General features: G+C 46.1%; 1 protein-coding gene across 3 annotated transcripts in view; it reads right to left on the reverse strand.

Moving 5' to 3' along the window:
- LOC143288287 (uncharacterized) overlaps positions 1 to 20,000 on the reverse strand; it is a 112,396-nt gene that overhangs the window by 60,278 nt on the left and 32,118 nt on the right. Inside the window, exon 1 of one of the 3 annotated variants that reach the window (XM_076596636.1) lies at positions 10,404 to 10,877. The exons of the other annotated variants lie outside the window; for them this stretch is intronic. Within the exon in view, the coding sequence (XP_076452751.1) occupies positions 10,404 to 10,451 (48 nt within the window). The 5' untranslated portion in view covers positions 10,452 to 10,877. Of the gene's footprint in view, positions 1 to 10,403; positions 10,878 to 20,000 lie in introns of those variants that run through there. 3 annotated transcript variants of the gene reach the window in all.

A 20,000-nucleotide genomic window follows, 5' to 3' on the forward strand; every position in this document is an offset into this window, starting at 1 on the left:
GGTTGGCTAGGACGATACCCCGGGTGGATCCAAAGCCCCATCATTATCCCCAAGCTCCCCCTTCCTGCAGCATGCCTGGGGGCCAGGGGAGGGAATGGGGTGGAGTGACCCGGCCTTCCCCCCCAATGTAATGGGGTAGGAGGTGGATCTGACCTCACGTGCTGACCTCTGACGGCCGGGGAGGTCCACAGTGTGGGAGATCTGTCTGCCTGGACCCTGCTGCTGTACACCTGATGACCTCACGTGCTGACCTCTGTGTCACCACAGGAGATGCTGACCGCATGTGTAAAGACCTTTCACAATACCACCATGTGTGTGTGTGTGTGTGTGTGTGTGTGTGTGTGTGTGTGTGGTTCATGTCAGACATTAACAAACAGACAGACACTAACAGAGGCAGACACTAACAAAAACAGACAGACATTAACAGACAGACACTAACAGACAGACAGACACTGACATACAGACACTAACACAGGCACTAACTGAGAGAGACAGACACTAACAGACAGACAGACAGACATTAACAGAGACAGACAGGCACTAACAGAGACAGACACTAACAGATACAGACACTAACAGACAGACAGACACTAACAGACAGACACTAGCAGACAGACAGACATTAACAGAGACAGACAGACACTAACAGACAGACACTAACAGACACAGACACTAACAGACACAGACAGACATTAACAGACAGACACTAACAGAGACAGACACTAACAGACAGACAGACACTGACATACAGACACTAACACAGGCACTAACTGAGAGAGACAGACACTAACAGACAGACAGACAGACACTAACAGAGACAGACATACACTAACAGAGACAGACAGACACTAACAGACAGACACTAACAGAGACAGACAGGCACTAACAGAGACAGACACTAACAGACAGACACTAACAGATACAGACATACACTAACAGACAGACACTAACAGACAGACACTAGCAGACAGACACTAACAGAGACAGACACTAACAAACAGACACTAACAGATACAGACATACACTAACAGAGACAGACACTAACAAACAGACACTAACAGATACAGACATACACTAACAGAGACAGACAGACACTAACAGACAGACACTAACAGAGACAGACACTAACAAACAGACACTAACAGATACAGACATACACTAACAGAGACAGACAGACACTAACAGACACACACTAACAGAGACAGACATACACTAACAGAGACAGACACTAACAGACAGACACTAACAGAGACAGACACTAACAGAGACAGACACTAACAGATACAGACATACACTAACAGAGACAGACAGACACTAACAGACAGACACTAACAGAGACAGACAGACACTAACAGAGACAGACACTAACAAACAGACACTAACAGATACAGACATACACTAACAGAGACAGACAGACACTAACAGACACACACTAACAGAGACAGACATACACTAACAGAGACAGACACTAACAGAGACAGACACTAACAGACAGACACTAACAGAGACAGACACTAACAGACAGACAGACACTAACAGACAGACACTAACAGACAGACACTAACAGAGACAGACATACACTAACAGAGACAGACAGACAGACACTAACAGACAGACACTAACAGAGACAGACAGACACTAACAGAGACAGACACTAACAGAGACAGACACTAACAGACAGACACTAACAGAGACAGACACTAACAGAGACAGACACTAACAGAGACAGACAGACACTAACAGAGACAGACAGACACTAACAGATACAGACACTAACAGAGACAGACACTAACAGAGACAGACACTAACAGACAGACACTAACAGACAGACACTAACAGAGACAGACACTAACAGACAGACAGACACTAACAGACAGACACTAACAGACAGACAGACACTAACAGACAGACACTAGCAGACAGACAGACATTAACAGAGACAGACAGACACTAACAGACAGACACTAACAGAGACAGACACAAACAGACACATACAGAGACAGACATTAACAGAGACAGACAGACACTAACAGACAGACACTAACAGACAGACATTAACAGAGACAGACAGACACTAACAGACAGACACTAACAGACAGACAGAAACTAACAGACAGACACTAACAGAGACAGACACTAACAGACACAAACAGACACAGACAGAGACAGACACTAACAGACAGACATTAACAGAGACAGACACAAACAGACACAGACAGAGACAGACAGACACTAACAGACAGACAGACATTAACAGACAGACACTAACAGACAGACAGACATTAACAGACACTAACAGACAGACACTAACAGACAGACAGACACTAACAGACAGACATTAACAGAGACAGACACAAACAGACAGACAGACATTAACAGACAGACACTAACAGACAGACACTAACAGACAGACAGACAGACATTAAAAGACAGACACTAACAGACAGACAGACATTAACAGACAGACACTAACAGACAGACACTAACAGACAGACAGACATTAACAGACAGACACTAACAGACAGACAGACATTAACAGACAGACACTAACAGACACTAACAGACAGACAGACATTAACAGACAGACACTAACAGACAGACACTAACAGACAGACAGACAGACATTAAAAGACAGACACTAACAGACAGACACTAACAGACAGACACTAACAGACAGACAGACACTAACAGACAGACACTAACAGACAGACAGACATTAACAGACAGACACTAACAGACAGACACTAACAGACAGACAGACACTAACAGACAGACACTAACAGACAGACAGACATTAACAGACAGACACTAACAGACAGACACTAACAGACAGACACTAACAGACAGACAGACATTAACAGACAGACACTAACAGACAGACACTAACAGACAGACAGACACTAACAGACAGACATTAACAGACAGACACTAACAGACAGACACTAACAGACAGACACTAACAGACAGACACTAACAGAGACAGACAGACACTAACAGACAGACACTAACAGACAGACACTAACAGACAGACAGACATTAACAGACAGACACTAACAGACACTAACAGACAGACAGACATTAACAGACAGACATTAACAGACAGACACTAACAGACAGACACTAACAGACAGACAGACACTAACAGACAGACACTAACAGACAGACACTAACAGACAGACACTAACAGAGACAGTCAGACACAAACAGACAGAGACAGAAACGCGTGGCTGAAGACAGAGGAGTCAGGAGCAGATAACCTGACAGCTGTACACCCCACTGACCAGTCCACGTGAACCCAGGCGGAAGACAGGACGGTGGTCAGTCTGCTGTGACCTGACAGGAGCTACCTGTACCCGTAATGAACCATCTACCAACACTACCCGTAATGAACCATCTAGTGAACCATTTACCAACACTACCCGTAATGAACCATCTACCAACACTACCCGTAATGAACCATCTAGTGAACCATCTACCAACACTACCCGTAATGAACCATCTACCACACTACCCGTAATGAACCATCTAGTGAACCATCACACTACCCGTAATGAACCATCTAGTGAACCATCTACCAACACTCCCCGTAATGAACCATCTACAAACAGTGATGAAACATCTATCAACACTTCCGTTAACAAACCATCTACCAATGCTGAACCGTCCTGTCATCTAAAAACAACAACAACAACATCTACCAGTGATGAACCGTCTGTCATCTACTAATAATGAACAATCTACCCATGATGAACCATCTTGTGATCTGCCAAATAACTTGCTGCCGACCTGCTTGCGCAGACAGATATCCACAAAAATCCATCTGTGGTGACAGATTCTATCCATGAAAATTACCCACCAATGAAGCTTCCACACTGGTGACAGATTCTATCCATGAAAATTACCCACCAATAAAGTTTCCACAGTGGTGACAGATCCATATCCACGAAAACTGTCCACCAATGAAAGTTCCATTTTAAGTGGTGACAGATCCATATCCACGAAAACTGTCCACCAATGAAAGTTCCATTTTAAGTGGTGACAGATCTATATCCACGAAAACTGTCCACCAATGAAAGTTCCATTTTAAGTGGTGACAGATCTATATCCACGAAAACTGTCCACCAATGAAAGTTCCATTTTAAGTGGTGACAGATCTATATCCACGAAAACTGTCCACCAATGAAAGTTCCATTTTAAGTGGTGACAGATCCATATCCACGAAAACTGTCCACCAATGAAAGTTCCATTTTAAGTGGTGACAGATCCATATCCACGAAAACTGTCCACCAATGAAAGTTCCATTTTAAGTGGTGACAGATCTATATCCACGAAAACTGTCCACCAATGAAAGTTCCATTTTAAGTGGTGACAGATCTATATCCATGAAAATAAAGACCTGTTCCACTTCCTATGGCTTAGTCACACACACACACCCTGCCATAGCCCCCCAGTCACACACACACACCCTGCCATAGCCCCCCAGTCACACATTCCAACCCTGCCTACCCCATTAGTCACACACTCCCACCCTGCCTACCCCATTAGTCACACACTCCCACCCTGCCTACCCCATTAGTCACACACTCCCACCCTGCCTACCCCATTAGTCACACACTCCCACCCTGTCAAAGCCTGTCAGTCTGGGCCCCCCAGTTCATACAGACTCACGTGTGTGGGGACTCCGTGGCCCCAGTTTGGGTTGGTTTGTTTTTTACGTGTAACCACGAGGGGGAAACAAGTACTCCGTGTAAGCACTGTGTTTTGATGTTTTCTCGGTATCAAAATTTCTCTTTCTACAAGTGATATTTTTGTTCGGAAAGGAATCCAAGACTTTACTTTTATTCAGTATTACTTGGTTTCTTTCTTTCTTTCATCTGTGTCGTATTCAGTGTTTTCGATTTTGTTTTCCACATTGCACTTCCTTAGTGAAATATGATGTAAAGATAAAAGAAAAAAAGATATGGCGTTGTAGTAGTCAGTGAATTTAAACTGTTTTTAATAAACTGCAGTTCAGGTCAGCCATACTGGAAATGTTAACTGAGTTTGCCATCTGTTGTTCTGACTCTTATTTGTATAATTTGCATGTTTGTATTTGTAAGTATGTGTTGGAAATTTAGTACCAGAATACACTGCTGGCCATGTAGGCCTCCATTCGTTTCTCCCTGAACCAGCCTGCTGGCAGTTCCCCCTGATCGGCGAGGCGTCTCTTCGCTGGAACAAGGACGCAGAGCTGCTGCCAACAGTCAAGACTCCGATTTCCCTTTGTTCCCCTTTTCTTCCCTCCACCCACATTCCCACCCCTATGTTCCCCCCATCCACATTCCCACCCCTTTGTTCCCTCCACCCACATTCCCACCCTTTTCTTCCCTCCATCCACATTCCCACCCCTTTGTTCCCTCCACCCACATTCCCACCCTTTTCTTCCCTCCATCCACATTCCCACCCCTTTGTTCCCTCTATCCACATTCCCACCCCTTTCTTCCCTCTACCCACATCCCCACCCCTTTCTTCCCTCCACCCACATTCCCACCCTTTTCTTCCCTCTATCCACATTCCCACCCCTTTGTTCCCTCTATCCACATTCCCACCCCTTTGTTCCCTCTACCCACATTCCCACCCTTTTCTTCCCTCTACCCACATTCCCACCCCTTTCTTCCCTCCACCCACATTCCCACCCCTTTTCTTCCCTCCACCCACATTCCCACCCCTATGTTCCCTCCATCCACATTCCCACCCCTTTGTTCCCTCCACCCACATTCCCACCCCTATGTTCCCTCCATCCACATTCCCACCCCTTTGTTCCCTCCATCCACATTCCCACCCCTTTGTTCCCTCCACCCACATTCCCACCCCTTTCTTCCCTCTACCCACATTCCCACCCCTTTCTTCCCTCCACCCACATTCCCACCCCTTTCTTCCCTCCATCCACATTCCCACCCCTTTGTCAGTGAAACGTGACAAGTTCATATGCATCTGCTCATCAGTGACGTAAGAAAAAAAAGTCTGTTGATACAAATGACTGAAGTTCAGTTCAGTTCAGTTACTCGAGGAGGCGTCACTGCATTAGGACAAATCCATATACGCTACACCAGTTCAGTTCAAGTACTAAAAGTGGCGTCACAGCGATCGGATAAATCCATATATTACGCAACACCATATCTGCGAAGCAGATGCCTGACCAGCAGCGTAACCCAACGCGCTTAGTCAGGCCTTGAGAGAAATAAAGGTAAAATAAGATACATAAACAAATAAATGGATAAGCCATCAGACTAATGACTGAATAAATAAAGATAAAATAAAAACAAGTAAGCAAACAGATAAAGAGCTGAGTGGAAATTGTGTCAGAGGGCGGCTGTGGTATCAAAAAACAACAGAACCTGTGTAGAACTTGTCCGGGCAGGTGTCGGTGTCTTCAAGGAACAGAACCTATGTATGTGTGTGTGTGTGGGGGGGGGGATTGGGGGTGGTGGTGATGGTGTCTTTAAGGGGCTGTGTGTGTGTGTGTGGGGGGGTGACAGGGGGGGAGAGGATTGGGGGGGGGGGGGGTGATGGTGTCTTTCAGGGGCTGTGAGAAAAGTGGCAGGGTTAACCGGGTGGTTGTTCAATCCACTTATTTCAACCCTAACCCCACAACAAAAGAACACGCACTTCGTTTCTCTCAATTATCCCCACCCCCCACCCCCTCCCTCCCCAACCCCTCCTCCTCACTCCACCGCCTTCTTACTCCCCCCCCTTCACCACCCCACCCCACGAGTTTCTGATTCCACATGAACCCTCACTCACCCCCCCCCCCACCCCCATCCCACCCACCACACACACCGCCCACTCCACGCCCTCCTTTCCGTCTGAGCGGTTGTACAGTACGGCAGTCCTTCCACCTCCCCTCCCGCCCTCTATCTCTCTCTCTCTCTTTTCCGTCCCTACCTACATTTTTTAATAATGACACAGCCCCCCTCCCCTCTCCCATTAACACGCCCCCTCCTCTCAAAGCGAATTGCTTCGCGCGTGTCTGTCATTGAGAAGTATAGAAATACAGGGCCATGATTGCTCTGTGTGTGTGAGTGTGTGTGTGTGTGTGTGTGTGTGTGTGTGTGTTGTCTGCATATGTGTGTGTGTGTGTGTGTGTGTGTGTGTGTGTGTGTGTGTGTTGTCTGCATATGTGTGTGTGTGTGTGTGTGTTGTCTGCATATGTGTGTGTGTGTGTGTGTGTGTGATTGTGGCGCTCCCCTCAGCACAGCAATGCAGACGACAGCTGTCAGTGAGAGGTGATCACTAACAGCACACAGTTCACTCTTTGTTCAAGCACCACATGGAACTGCTTCCACACGGCCCCCCCCCCCCCCCCCCCCCATCTCCTCTCTCCCTACCCTTCAAACACCTTAAGGGTCCAACCAATCCCAGCGTTTTGAGGGGGGAGGGGGGTGCAAGCTGACCAAACACGTTGTAACGGCCAGTGTAACTGGGGGTGGGGTGGGGGTGTGGAGTAGTGGACAATACCTATGTTTCCCTGAGTGGGGATTTATCTGGGGTTTGACGGACGCAATAGCGGAGTGGTCAAAGCGTTGGACTTTCAATCTGCGGGTCCCGGGTTCGAAACTCGGTAACGGCGCCTGGTGGGTAAAGGGTGGAGATTTTTCCGATCTCCCAGGTAAACATATGTGCAGACCTGCTAGTGCCTGAACCCCTTTCGTGTGTATACTGTACGCACGCAGATCAAATATGCACGTTAATGATCCTGTAATCCATGTCAGCGTGTGGTGGGTTATGGAAACAAGAACATACCCAGCATGCATGCATGCATGCATGCATGCATGCATGCATGCACACACACACACACACTGTGTGTGTGTGTGTGTGTGTGTGTGTGTGTGTGTGTGCCTGATTTCTAGACAGAGAGAAACACACAGAAACAAACAGACAAACAACCGAGCGCGCGCGCGTGCACACACACACACACACACACACACACACACACACACACACACACACAGGGCGAGAGAGACACACTCCATCATGTCCATTACACACAGGAATCGTGGGTAGAAATCTGGGGCCTCTCTCTCTCTCCCTCTCTCTCTGTCTCACCCTCTCTCTCTCTCTCTCTCTCTCTCTCTGTCTCACCCCCCTCTCTCTCTGTGTCTCACCCTCTCTCTCTCTCTCTGTGTCTCTCCCTCTTCAAGACAATGCAAAAGATAGAACCTTGCATTGGAATAAAAATGAATAGCTATGTAAAGAGTGCTTTAAGCAAATTTAGATTCGGTGTCTCTGATATTGCTTGCCATTGTTTTAGATACAGAAACGTAAGTGAACAGGAACTTATGTGCCGCTTGTGCAATCAGGCCAAAGACGACGAAATCCATTATTTGTTTTGTTGTCCTGCTTTTCATGATCTTAGAGTGAAATTAATTCATTCGAAATACTATACAGAACCATGTCATTTTTGGCTAAATATGTTGTTGTCAACAAGACATGAGACAGGTCTTTTTAATTTAGCTATGTATATTTATGAAGCAAGCACGTGGCTACACAATGTAGTCTCTTAATGTTCGTTTGCAGACCTGACGTCTGTTGACTGTTACCTTTGTTAGTGAGAATCATGTATTATGTTCTTTTGTTTTAGCACCTTCAGTATGGAGCCATGGCCTTATCTGAATAAACATTCATGTTATGTTCTGCCTCTCCCTCTCCCTGTCTCTCTCTCTGTCTCTCCCCCTCTCTCTACATGTTGCACGCTACATTTTGCTGTGACTCCTGTTGTTATGGACCAGAGGCCTGACAATTAAAACATTTTTTGACTTTGACTTTGACTCCCCCTCTCTCTGTCTCTCCGTCTCTCTCTCTCTCTCTCTCTCTCTCATTTAATCTTTTCTTCTTCACTCTCGCCCCCCACCCCCATCCCCCCTCTCTTTTCCTCCCTTCTGATGTAAATTTTCTCTCTCTTTATTTTTTCTTGTGCTTTTCTTTTTTTTCTCCTTTTTTTTTTTTAATCCAGGGCTGGGTGGAAAAAAGCATGTTATTGTGCTTATAAATCTCAATCCCTGGAAAAATAAAATTTCGTTCGTTCGTTCATTCGTTCTGCCTCTCTTTCCCCCTCTCTAGAGGTCTCTTTGCCTCTGTCTCACTCTCTGTCTCTCTCTGTCTCACTCTCTGTCTCTCTGTCTCACTCTCTGTCTCACTCTCTGTCTCACTCTGTCTCTCTCTGTCTCACTCTCTGTCTCTCTTTGTCTCTCTCTGTCTCTCTCTGTCTCTCTCTGTCTCACTCTGTCTCTCTCTGTCTCTCTCTGTCTCACTCTCTGTCTCTCTCTGTCTCTCTCTGTCTCACTCTCTGTCTCTCTCTGTCTCTCTTTGTCTCTCTCTGTCTCACTCTGTCTCTCTCCGTCTCTCTTTGTCTCACTCTCTGTCTCACTCTCTGTCTCACTCTCTGTCTCTCTCTGTCTCACTCTCTGTCTCTCTCTGTCTCACTCTCTGTCTCACTCTCTGTCTCTCTCTGTCTCTCTCTGTCTCACTCTCTGTCTCACTCTCTGTCTCTCTCTATCTCTCTGTCTCACTCTCTGTCTCTCTCCGTCTCTCTTTGTCTCACTCTCTGTCTCTCTTTGTCTCACTCTCTGTCTCTCTCTGTCTCACTCTCTGTCTCTCTCTGTCTCACTCTCTGTCTCTCTCTCTCTCCGCCGTGTAGGTTTGACTGTCGGCTTTCACACCGTGTCTGTCCTTCCTGCCCACCCCTTACCCGCCATCATAGTGCACATGCACTGACACATGCATGCACAGTACAACAAGATTGACAGCACTGCCCACCCCTTACCCGCCATCATAGTGCACATGCACTGACACATGCATGCACAGTACAACAAGATTGACAGCACTGCCCACCCCTTACCCGCCATCATAGTGCACATGCACTGACACATGCATGCACAGTACAACAAGATTGACAGCACTGCCCACCCCTTACCCGCCATCATAGTGCACATGCACTGACACATGCATGCACAGTACAACAAGATTGACAGCACTGCTCACCCCTTACCCGCCATCATAGTGCACATGCACTGACACATGCATGCACAGTACAACAAGATTGACAGCACTGCCCACCCCTTACCCGCCATCATAGTGCACATGCACTGACACATGCATGCACAGTACAACAAGATTGGCAGCACTGCTCACCCCTTACCCGCCATCATAGTGCACATGCACTGAAACATGTATGCACAGTACAACAAGATTGACAGCACTGCTCACCCCCCCCCCCCCCCCCCCACACACACACACACACACAGGCAGACAGACAAACGGACAAGTAGCTCTAGACAAACGGACAGACGGAGAGACAGACAGACACTGGCAGCCAGAGAAGAGCATTATGACCCCCACCCCCTCCCACACACACACACACTTACTTTCCTGCCCTTGGCGGGGTCCGGCTGTGTCAGCGACCATTTCATCATTCTACCGCGCAACTTCCGTCCCCTGACGTCACTTCCGCTCCGCTACATGCCCCGCTCCGGGCTGTCTCCACATGCCCCGCACCTCGCACACACACTGCACGCGGTGGGCACCCACATTCCGCTGGCCGAGGGGCAGTGTTCACACACAGCAGACCACCACGGGCCTTGTCCTAACAATCCACATCCTTCAACTGACACCACCATGTGCACGAATCAGCTGCTCACACTCACGGTACTCTCTGTGTGTGTGTGTGTGTGTGTGTGTGTGGAGGGGGTGAGGGGTGGGGATTAGGAGTAGAATCCTCGCCATCTGATGTCAGAGACACACAGGGATCATTCAGCTGTGTATCCACCCGTCACACAGCTAGGTATCCACCCGTCACACAGCTAGGTATCCACCCGACACACAGATAGGTATCCACCCGTCACACGACTATGTATCCACCCGTCACACACCACACAGCTATGTATCCACCCGTCACACACCACAGCTATGTATCCACCCGTCACACACCACAGCTATGTGTCCACCCGTCACACACCACAGCTATGTATCCACCCGTCACCACACAGCTATGTATCCACCCGTCACACACCACAGCTATGTATCCACCCGTCACACACCACACAGCTATGTATCCACCCGTCACACACCACAGCTATGTATCCACCCGTCACACACCACAGCTATGTATCCACCCGTCACCACACAGCTATGTATCCACCCGTCACACACCACAGCTATGTATCCACCCGTCACACACCACAGCTATGTATCCACCCGTCACCACACAGCTATGTATCCACCCGTCACACACCACAGCTATGTATCCACCCGTCACACACCACAGCTATGTATCCACCCGTCACACACCACACAGCTATGTATCCACCCGTCACACACCACAGCTATGTATCCACCCGTCACACACCACACAGCTATGTGTCCACCCGTCACACACCACAGCTATGTATCCACCCGTCACACACCACAGCTATGTATCCACCCGTCACCACACAGCTATGTATCCACCCGTCACACACCACAGCTATGTATCCACCCGTCACCACACAGCTATGTATCCACCCGTCACACACCACAGCTATGTATCCACCCGTCACACACCACAGCTATGTATCCACCCGTCACACACCACAGCTATGTATCCACCCGTCACACACCACAGCTATGTATCCACCCGTCACACACCACACAGCTATGTATCCACCCGTCACCACACAGCTATGTATCCACCCGTCACACACCACAGCTATGTATCCACCCGTCACCACACAGCTATGTATCCACCCGTCACACACCACAGCTATGTATCCACCCGTCACACACCACAGCTATGTATCCACCCGTCACCACACAGCTATGTATCCACCCGTCACACACCACAGCTATGTATCCACCCGTCACCACACCGCTATGTATCCAGTAGTTACTCCACACAGGGTCCACCAGTTCCCCTGTCCACACAACGCCCGGACAACTTCTTCAACATGACAATGTTCAAATCAATGTTTCTCTTTCATCGCCTGTCAGTTCAGAGTGCAACATTGCCTTGTGCTGACAGAAAAACTGGTGTCTAAGAATAGCTGGGTATTCCCCTGTGATGTGTAGAAACCATGGCCTGTCCTTCCACCGAAAACGAAGAGCAGTATGTTCATGGATAACAGACCCACGATCTGGTCTCGTTTCTGAGACATGGGTGCTCTACCTGGCTGGTGGTGAAAAGCGATCCTGGCGGTGTGGGGGTGAATCAGGTGTTTCCACTTGAAGCGATTCAAGTCCCGAACAGCTGGATCAAGCTGTGAAAACAGCAGACCGCCCCCCCCCCCCACCCCTCCCCGCCCCCACTGCTCAGTGAAACAAGCGTGCTTTGTCGGTGACGAACAAAACGGACCACGTTCCTTTCCACAGGAGAAAAGAATCAGTGAATGTCTCCAAACGGACCACGTTCCTTTCCACAGGAGAAATGAATCAGTGAATGTCTCCAAACGGACCACGTTCCTTTCCACAGGAGAAATGAATCAGTGAATGTCTCCAAACGGACCACGTTCCTTTCCACAGGAGAAATGAATCAGTGAATGTCTCCAAACGGACCACGTTCCTTTCCACAGGAGAAATGAATCAATGAATGTCTCCAAACGGACCACGTTCCTTTCCACAGGAGAAAAGAATCAGTGAATGTCTCCAAACGGACCACGTTCCTTTCCACAGGAGAAAAGAATCAGTGAATGTCTCCAAACGGACCACGTTCCTTTCCACAGGAGAAATGAATCAATGAATGTCTCCAAACTGTCTCCCGTTCTCTGAACCCCCACCCTCCCCCTTTTCTCTTACCCACTCTCTCCGGGAAAACGGTACATGGAAAGGTCATCAGTGTGTCCACATGGCCAACCAAAATATGATAACTAGGTCTGACTCAGTTTCAGTTTCAGTAGCTCAAGGAGGCGTCACTGCGTTCGGACAAATCCATATACGCTACACCACATCTGCCAAGCAGATGCCTGACCAGCAGCGTAACCCAACGCGCTTAGTCAGGCCTTGAGAAAATAAAATAAAATAAAATAAACATACAACCATAAAGTGAGAGAGAGAGAGAGAAAGAAAGAGAGAGAGAGAGAGAGAGAGAGACGGTAGAGAGGGAGGGGGTGCGGGAAGAAGAAAATCAGAGATGGAGAGACAGTGACAGTGACAAATAAAGAGACAGCAAGAGGGGGGAGGAAGAGAGAGAGAGACAGTCAGAGAGAGAGAGACAGAGAGAGAGGAGAGAGGCAGAATACTCGGTGACGGTAGGAGTGTCTTCACACTACATGCAGTGGAATCCTGAGGAACGTCAGTGTAACCTGGTCATGTTCACATGCACGGCCCGTCAGGTGAGGAGGGAGGGGGGGCACAGGGAGGGTTCCTTTCTCCCATTCAACTGACGGGGGTAGAGGTGGGGGGTCCACCCCATCACAGAGTAATGGACTGCTTCCAACTCCACTCTGCCTCCCCCCCCCCTCCCCGCAAACCCACCCACTCTTTTAAACAAGAATGCAGAGCGCCAAGGGTAAGAGGTGTGTGGGGCGGTGGTGGTGGGGGGGGATGGGGGGGGGAGAAGGGTCAGCTCATCAGGATACCTGCACCAAACATTCGGCGCCGTCATTAGTCTGAGTCATCTGTGAAGGATGGACCTGCGACGTACTGCCGTCTTCGTCGTGAAGACGGGGAAACCATCAGATAAATGACGAACGAGACAAGTAATCTGTCCGTTTCAGTCATCTGCCTTCTCCTTACAGTCTGACGTCATCTGTCTTCTCCTTACAGTCTGACGTCATCTGTCTTCTCCTTACAGTCTGATTTAGTCATCTGTCTTCTCCTTACAGTCTGACGTCATCTGCCTTCTCCTTACAGTCTGACGTCATCTGTCTTCTCCTTACAGTCTGATTTAGTCATCTGTCTTCTCCTTACAGTCTGACGTCATCTGTCTTCTCCTTACAGTCTGATTCAGTCATCTGTCTTCTCCTGACAGTCTGATGTCATCTGTCTTCTCCTTACAGTCTGACGTCATCTGTCTTCTCCTTACAGTCTGACGTCATCTGTCTTCTCCTTACAGTCTGACGTCTCCTGAAAGTGAACGTGAAGGACGGAAGGAAAGAAGGAAAGAAGGGAGGAGGGAGGAGGAAGGTAGGGAGGGAGATAAGAAATCAGCAAGCAAGCAAAGAAAAAAAAAGGATTGAACTGTTTCTATTCTGTCTCTAACAACCAACCCACCTACTTACCTGCCTACCTACCCACCGTAACCAACCTACCTTCCTCAACCTACATACCTTAACCAACCTACCTTCCTCAACGTACATACCTTAAGCAACCTACCTTCCTTAACCTACATACCTTAACCAAAACCAACCTACCTTCCTTACCTACATACCTCAACCTGTCTAAACCTTCCTGCTTACCACCTGCCTACCGACAACCTACCATAACCTACCTACCTTAACCAACCTACCTTCCTCAACCTACATACCTTAACCAACCTACCTTCCTCAACCTACATACCTTAACCAACCTACCTTCCTTACCTACATACCTTAACCTGTCTAAACCTTCCTGCTTACCACCTGCCTACCGACCAACCTACCATAACCTACCTACCTTAACCTTCATCTGTTCTTTATCACACTATCTAACAACCATTATATTTCTCCTGTTCACTATCACACTATCTAACAACCATTATATATCACCAGTTCACTATCACACTATCTAACAACCATTGTATTTCTCTTGTCCACTATCACACTATCTAACAACCATTATATTTCTCCTGTTCACTATCACACTATCTAACAACCATTATATTTCTCCTGTTCACTATCACACTATCTAACAACCATTATATTTCTCCTGTTCACTATCACACTATCTAACAACCATTATATTTCTCCTGTCCACTATCACACTATCTAACAACCATTATATTTCTCCTGTTCACTAACACACTGTGTAATACTATAGCCTCTATAGTTGTTCGACTTCACTAATAGCCACTATGCTTCATCTGTTCCCTATAACACAGCCAGATTATAACTATAATTTCTTTGTTCCATATCACACTATCTACCTAAAACCCACTATATCATATTTTATCCGTTCACTATCATCATCAAGCTACCTATCTAATAACCGATACACCTCATCTGTTCACTATCAAGCTAATATCTAATAACCACTATACCTTATCTGGTCACTATCAAGCTACCTATCTAATAACCATTATACCTCATCTGTTCACTATTAGGCTACCTATCTAATAACCATTATACCTCATCTGTTCACTATCAAGCAACCTATCAAATAACCACTATACCTTATCTGTTCACTATCAAGCAACCTATCAAATAACCACTATACCTCATCTGTTCACTATTAGGCTACCTATCTAATAACCATTATACCTCATCTGTTCACTATCAAGCAACCTATCAAATAACCACTATACCTTATCTGTTCACTATCAAGCAACCTATCAAATAACCACTATACCTCATCTGTTCACTATTAGGCTACCTATCTAATAACCACAACACCTCATCTGTCAACTATCAAGCTACCAGTTGGATGAATGATAGAACTTCAGTGAAGTGAGGGTCAGTGTTTATTTGTTTTCCTTGAAGCAGATTCTACGGTGTAATGCTTGATTGTTTTTGTTGGAATCAATGTATTTTGTAATATTGTTTACCCAAATGTGAAATGTGATTACATGTTTCTTGACAAATATAACCTTCTCTGCAAGGGAAAAAACAAACAAAACTATCAAGCTACCTATCTGATAACCACTACACCTCATCTGTTCACAATCAAGCTACCTATCTAATAACCACTATACCTCATCTGTTCACTATCAAGCTACCTATCTAATAACCACTATACCTCATCTGTTCACAATCAAGCTACCTATCTAATAACCACTATACCTCATCTGTTCACTATCAAGCTACCTATCTAATAACTACTATACCTCATCTGTTCACTATCAAGCTACCTATCTAATAACCATTATACCTCATCTGTTCACAATCAAGCTACCTATCTAATAACCACTATACCTCATTTGTTCACTATCAAGCTACCTATCTAATGACCACTATACCTAATGTGTTCACTATCAAGCTACCTATCTAATGACCACTATATCTCATCTGTTCATTATCAAGCTACCTAATAACCACAATACATTGTTCATTATCAATCTACCTGTCTAATAACCACTATACCTCATCTGTTCACTATCAAGCTACCTATCTAATAACCACTATACCTCATCTGTTCACAATCAAGCTACCTATCTAATAACCACTATACCTCATCTGTTCACAATCAAGCTACCTATCTAATAACCACTATACCTCATCTGTTCACTATCAAGCTACCTATCTAATAACCACTGTACCTCATCTGTTCACTATCAAGCTACCTATCTAATAACCACTATACCTCATCTGTTCACAATCAAGCTACCTATCTAATAACCACTATACCTCATCTGTTCACAATCAAGCTACCTATCTAATAACCACTATACCTCATCTGTTCACTATCAAGCTACCTATCTAATAACCACTATACCTCATCTGTTCACTATCAAGCTACCTATCTAATAACCACTATACCTCATCTGTTCACAATCAAGCTACCTATCTAATAACCACTATACCTCATCTGTTCACAATCAAGCTACCTATCTAATAACCACTATACCTCATCTGTTCACAATCAAGCTACCTATCTAATAACCACTATACCTCATCTGTTCACTATCAAGCTACCTATCTAATAACCACTATACCTCATCTGTTCACTATCAAGCTACCTATCTAATAACCACTATACCTCATCTGTTCACAATCAAGCTACCTATCTAATAACCACTATACCTCATCTGTTCACTATCAAGCTACCTATCTAATAACCACTATACCTCATCTGTTCACAATCAAGCTACCTATCTAATAACCACTATACCTCATCTGTTCACAATCAAGCTACCTATCTAATAACCACTATACCTCATCTGTTCACAATCAAGCTACCTATCTAATAACCACTATACCTCATCTGTTCACAATCAAGCTACCTATCTAATAACCACTATACCTCATCTGTTCACAATCAAGCTACCTATCTAATAACCACTATACCTCATCTGTTCACAATCAAGCTACCTATCTAATAACCACTATACCTCATCTGTTCACAATCAAGCTACCTATCTAATAACCACTATACCTCATCTGTTCACTATCAAGCTACCTATCTAATAACCACTATACCTCATCTGTTCACTATCAAGCTACCTATCTAATAACCACTATACCTCATCTGTTCACAATCAAGCTACCTATCTAATAACCACTATACCTCATCTGTTCACAATCAAGCTACCTATCTAATAACCACTATACCTCATCTGTTCACTATCAAGCTACCTATCTAATAACCACTATACCTCATCTGTTCACTATCAAGCTACCTATCTAATAACCACTATACCTCATCTGTTCACAATCAAGCTACCTATCTAATAACCACTATACCTCATCTGTTCACTATCAAGCTACCTATCTAATAACCACTATACCTCATCTGTTCACAATCAAGCTACCTATCTAATAACCACTATACCTCATCTGTTCACAATCAAGCTACCTATCTAATAACCACTATACCTCATCTGTTCACAATCAAGCTACCTATCTAATAACCACTATACCTCATCTGTTCACTATCAAGCTACCTATCTAATAACCACTATACCTCATCTGTTCACTATCAAGCTACCTAATAAAGCACTGATCCCTGTAGAAACCAACATAAACCTTAACGCATCAGTCACACTTCATTGCATGACTTCATTGAATGACTCATGACTTCACTGAACGACTTCATGACTTCACTGAATGACTTCACTGAATGACTTATGACTTCACTGAACGACTTCATGACTTCACTGACTGACTCATGACTTCAATGAATGACTCAATCACAGCACTGAATGACTCATGACCAATGAATGACTCCATCACAGCACTGAATGACTCATGACTTCAATGAATGGCTTCATCACAGCACTGAATGACTCATGACTTCACTGACTGACTCATGACTTAATGAATGACTCCATCACAGCACTGAACGACTTCATGACTTCACTGACTGACTCATGACTTCAATGAATGACTCCATCACAGCACTGAATGACTCATGACTTCAATGAATGGCTCCATCACAGCACTGAATGACTCATGACTTCATTGAATGGCTCCATCACAGCACTGAATGACTCATGACTTCAATGAATGGCTCCATCACAGCACTGAATGACTCATGACTTCAATGAATGGCTCCATCACAGCACTGAATGACTCATGACTTCACTGACTGACTCATGACTTCAATGAATGGCTCCATCACAGCACTGAATGACTCATGACTTCACTGAATGACTCCATCACAGGACTGAATGACTCATGACTTCACTGAATGACTCCATCACAGCACTGAATGACTCATGACTTCACTGAATGACTCATGACTTCACTGAATGACTGCACCGCGTGGCTGCACAGACCGACACACCACAATGTAGCACACCACAATGTATCACAGCTTTGTTGAACATCGATCCCAGTGCTGGTCTCAAAGACACGTCTCAACGATCATGTCACAAACATGTGCATTATATCAACGCTGCTGCTGCCACAGACACATCTGGACTCTACTGCTGCCACAAACACTGGCGTCACAGATCCCAACTCTTTTATATCACAGACACATCTCACCACTTCTGTCACACAGCAGTGTCACAGACACATCAACACTTCTGTCACACAGCACTGGTGTCACAGACACATCAACACTTCTCTCACACAGCAGTGTCACAGACACATCAACACTTCTCTCACACAGCGTGTCACAGACACATCTCAACACTTCTGTCACACAGCAGTGTCACAGACACATCAGCACTTCTGTCACACAGCAGTGTCACAGACACATCAACACTTCTCTCACACAGCGTATCACAGACACATCTCAACACTTCTGTCACACAGCGTGTCACAGACACATCTCAACACTTCTGTCACACAGCAGTGTCACAGACACATCAGCACTTCTCTCACACAACACTGGTGTCACAGACACATCAGCACTTCTCTCACACAACACTGGTGTCACAGACACATCAACACTTCTGTCACACAGCACTGGTGTCACAGACACATCAACACTTCTCTCACACAACACTGGTGTCACAGACACATTAGCACTTCTCTCACACAACACTGGTGTCACAGACACATCAACACTTCTCTCACACAACACTGGTGTCACAGACACATCAGCACTTCTCTCACACAACACTGGTGTCACAGACACATCAGCACTTCTCTCACACAACACTGGTGTCACAGACACATCAGCACTTCTCTCACACAACACTGGTGTCACAGACACATCAACACTTCTGTCACACAGCAGTGTCACAGACACATCAGCACTTCTCTCACACAGCAGTGTCACAGACACATCAACACTTCTCTCACACAGCAGTGTCACAGACACATCAACACTTCTCTCACACAGCAGTGTCACAGACACATCAACACTTCTCTCACACAGCAGTGTCACAGCCCCCAACACCTGCATCACAGAGCTGCCAGACAGACGGACTGACGGACGGACGGGGCAGGCATGCAGGCAGTGTGTGTGTCGCCAGAAGGAAGCACTGCACACGGCACTAACGGGGAGACCCCGGCATGGCTTCACTCACGGCGCCACGCCTCTACCCCCCTGCAACCCCCTCCTCCCCTCCCCTACACACACACACAGATTGACAGGGCAGTGCAGTACCTCCACACACACCTGTAGACACACACACACACACACACACACACACACACACACAGGGCAGTCCCCTCTGTCGCGCTGCCGTCAGTCACCTGCCGCGGTGTGTGTGTGTGTGTGTGTGTGTGTGTGTGTGTGTGTGTGTG

Source organism: Babylonia areolata, chromosome 12 (assembly GCF_041734735.1).
Source record: "Babylonia areolata isolate BAREFJ2019XMU chromosome 12, ASM4173473v1, whole genome shotgun sequence".
Taxonomy (NCBI): domain Eukaryota; kingdom Metazoa; phylum Mollusca; class Gastropoda; order Neogastropoda; family Buccinidae; genus Babylonia; species Babylonia areolata.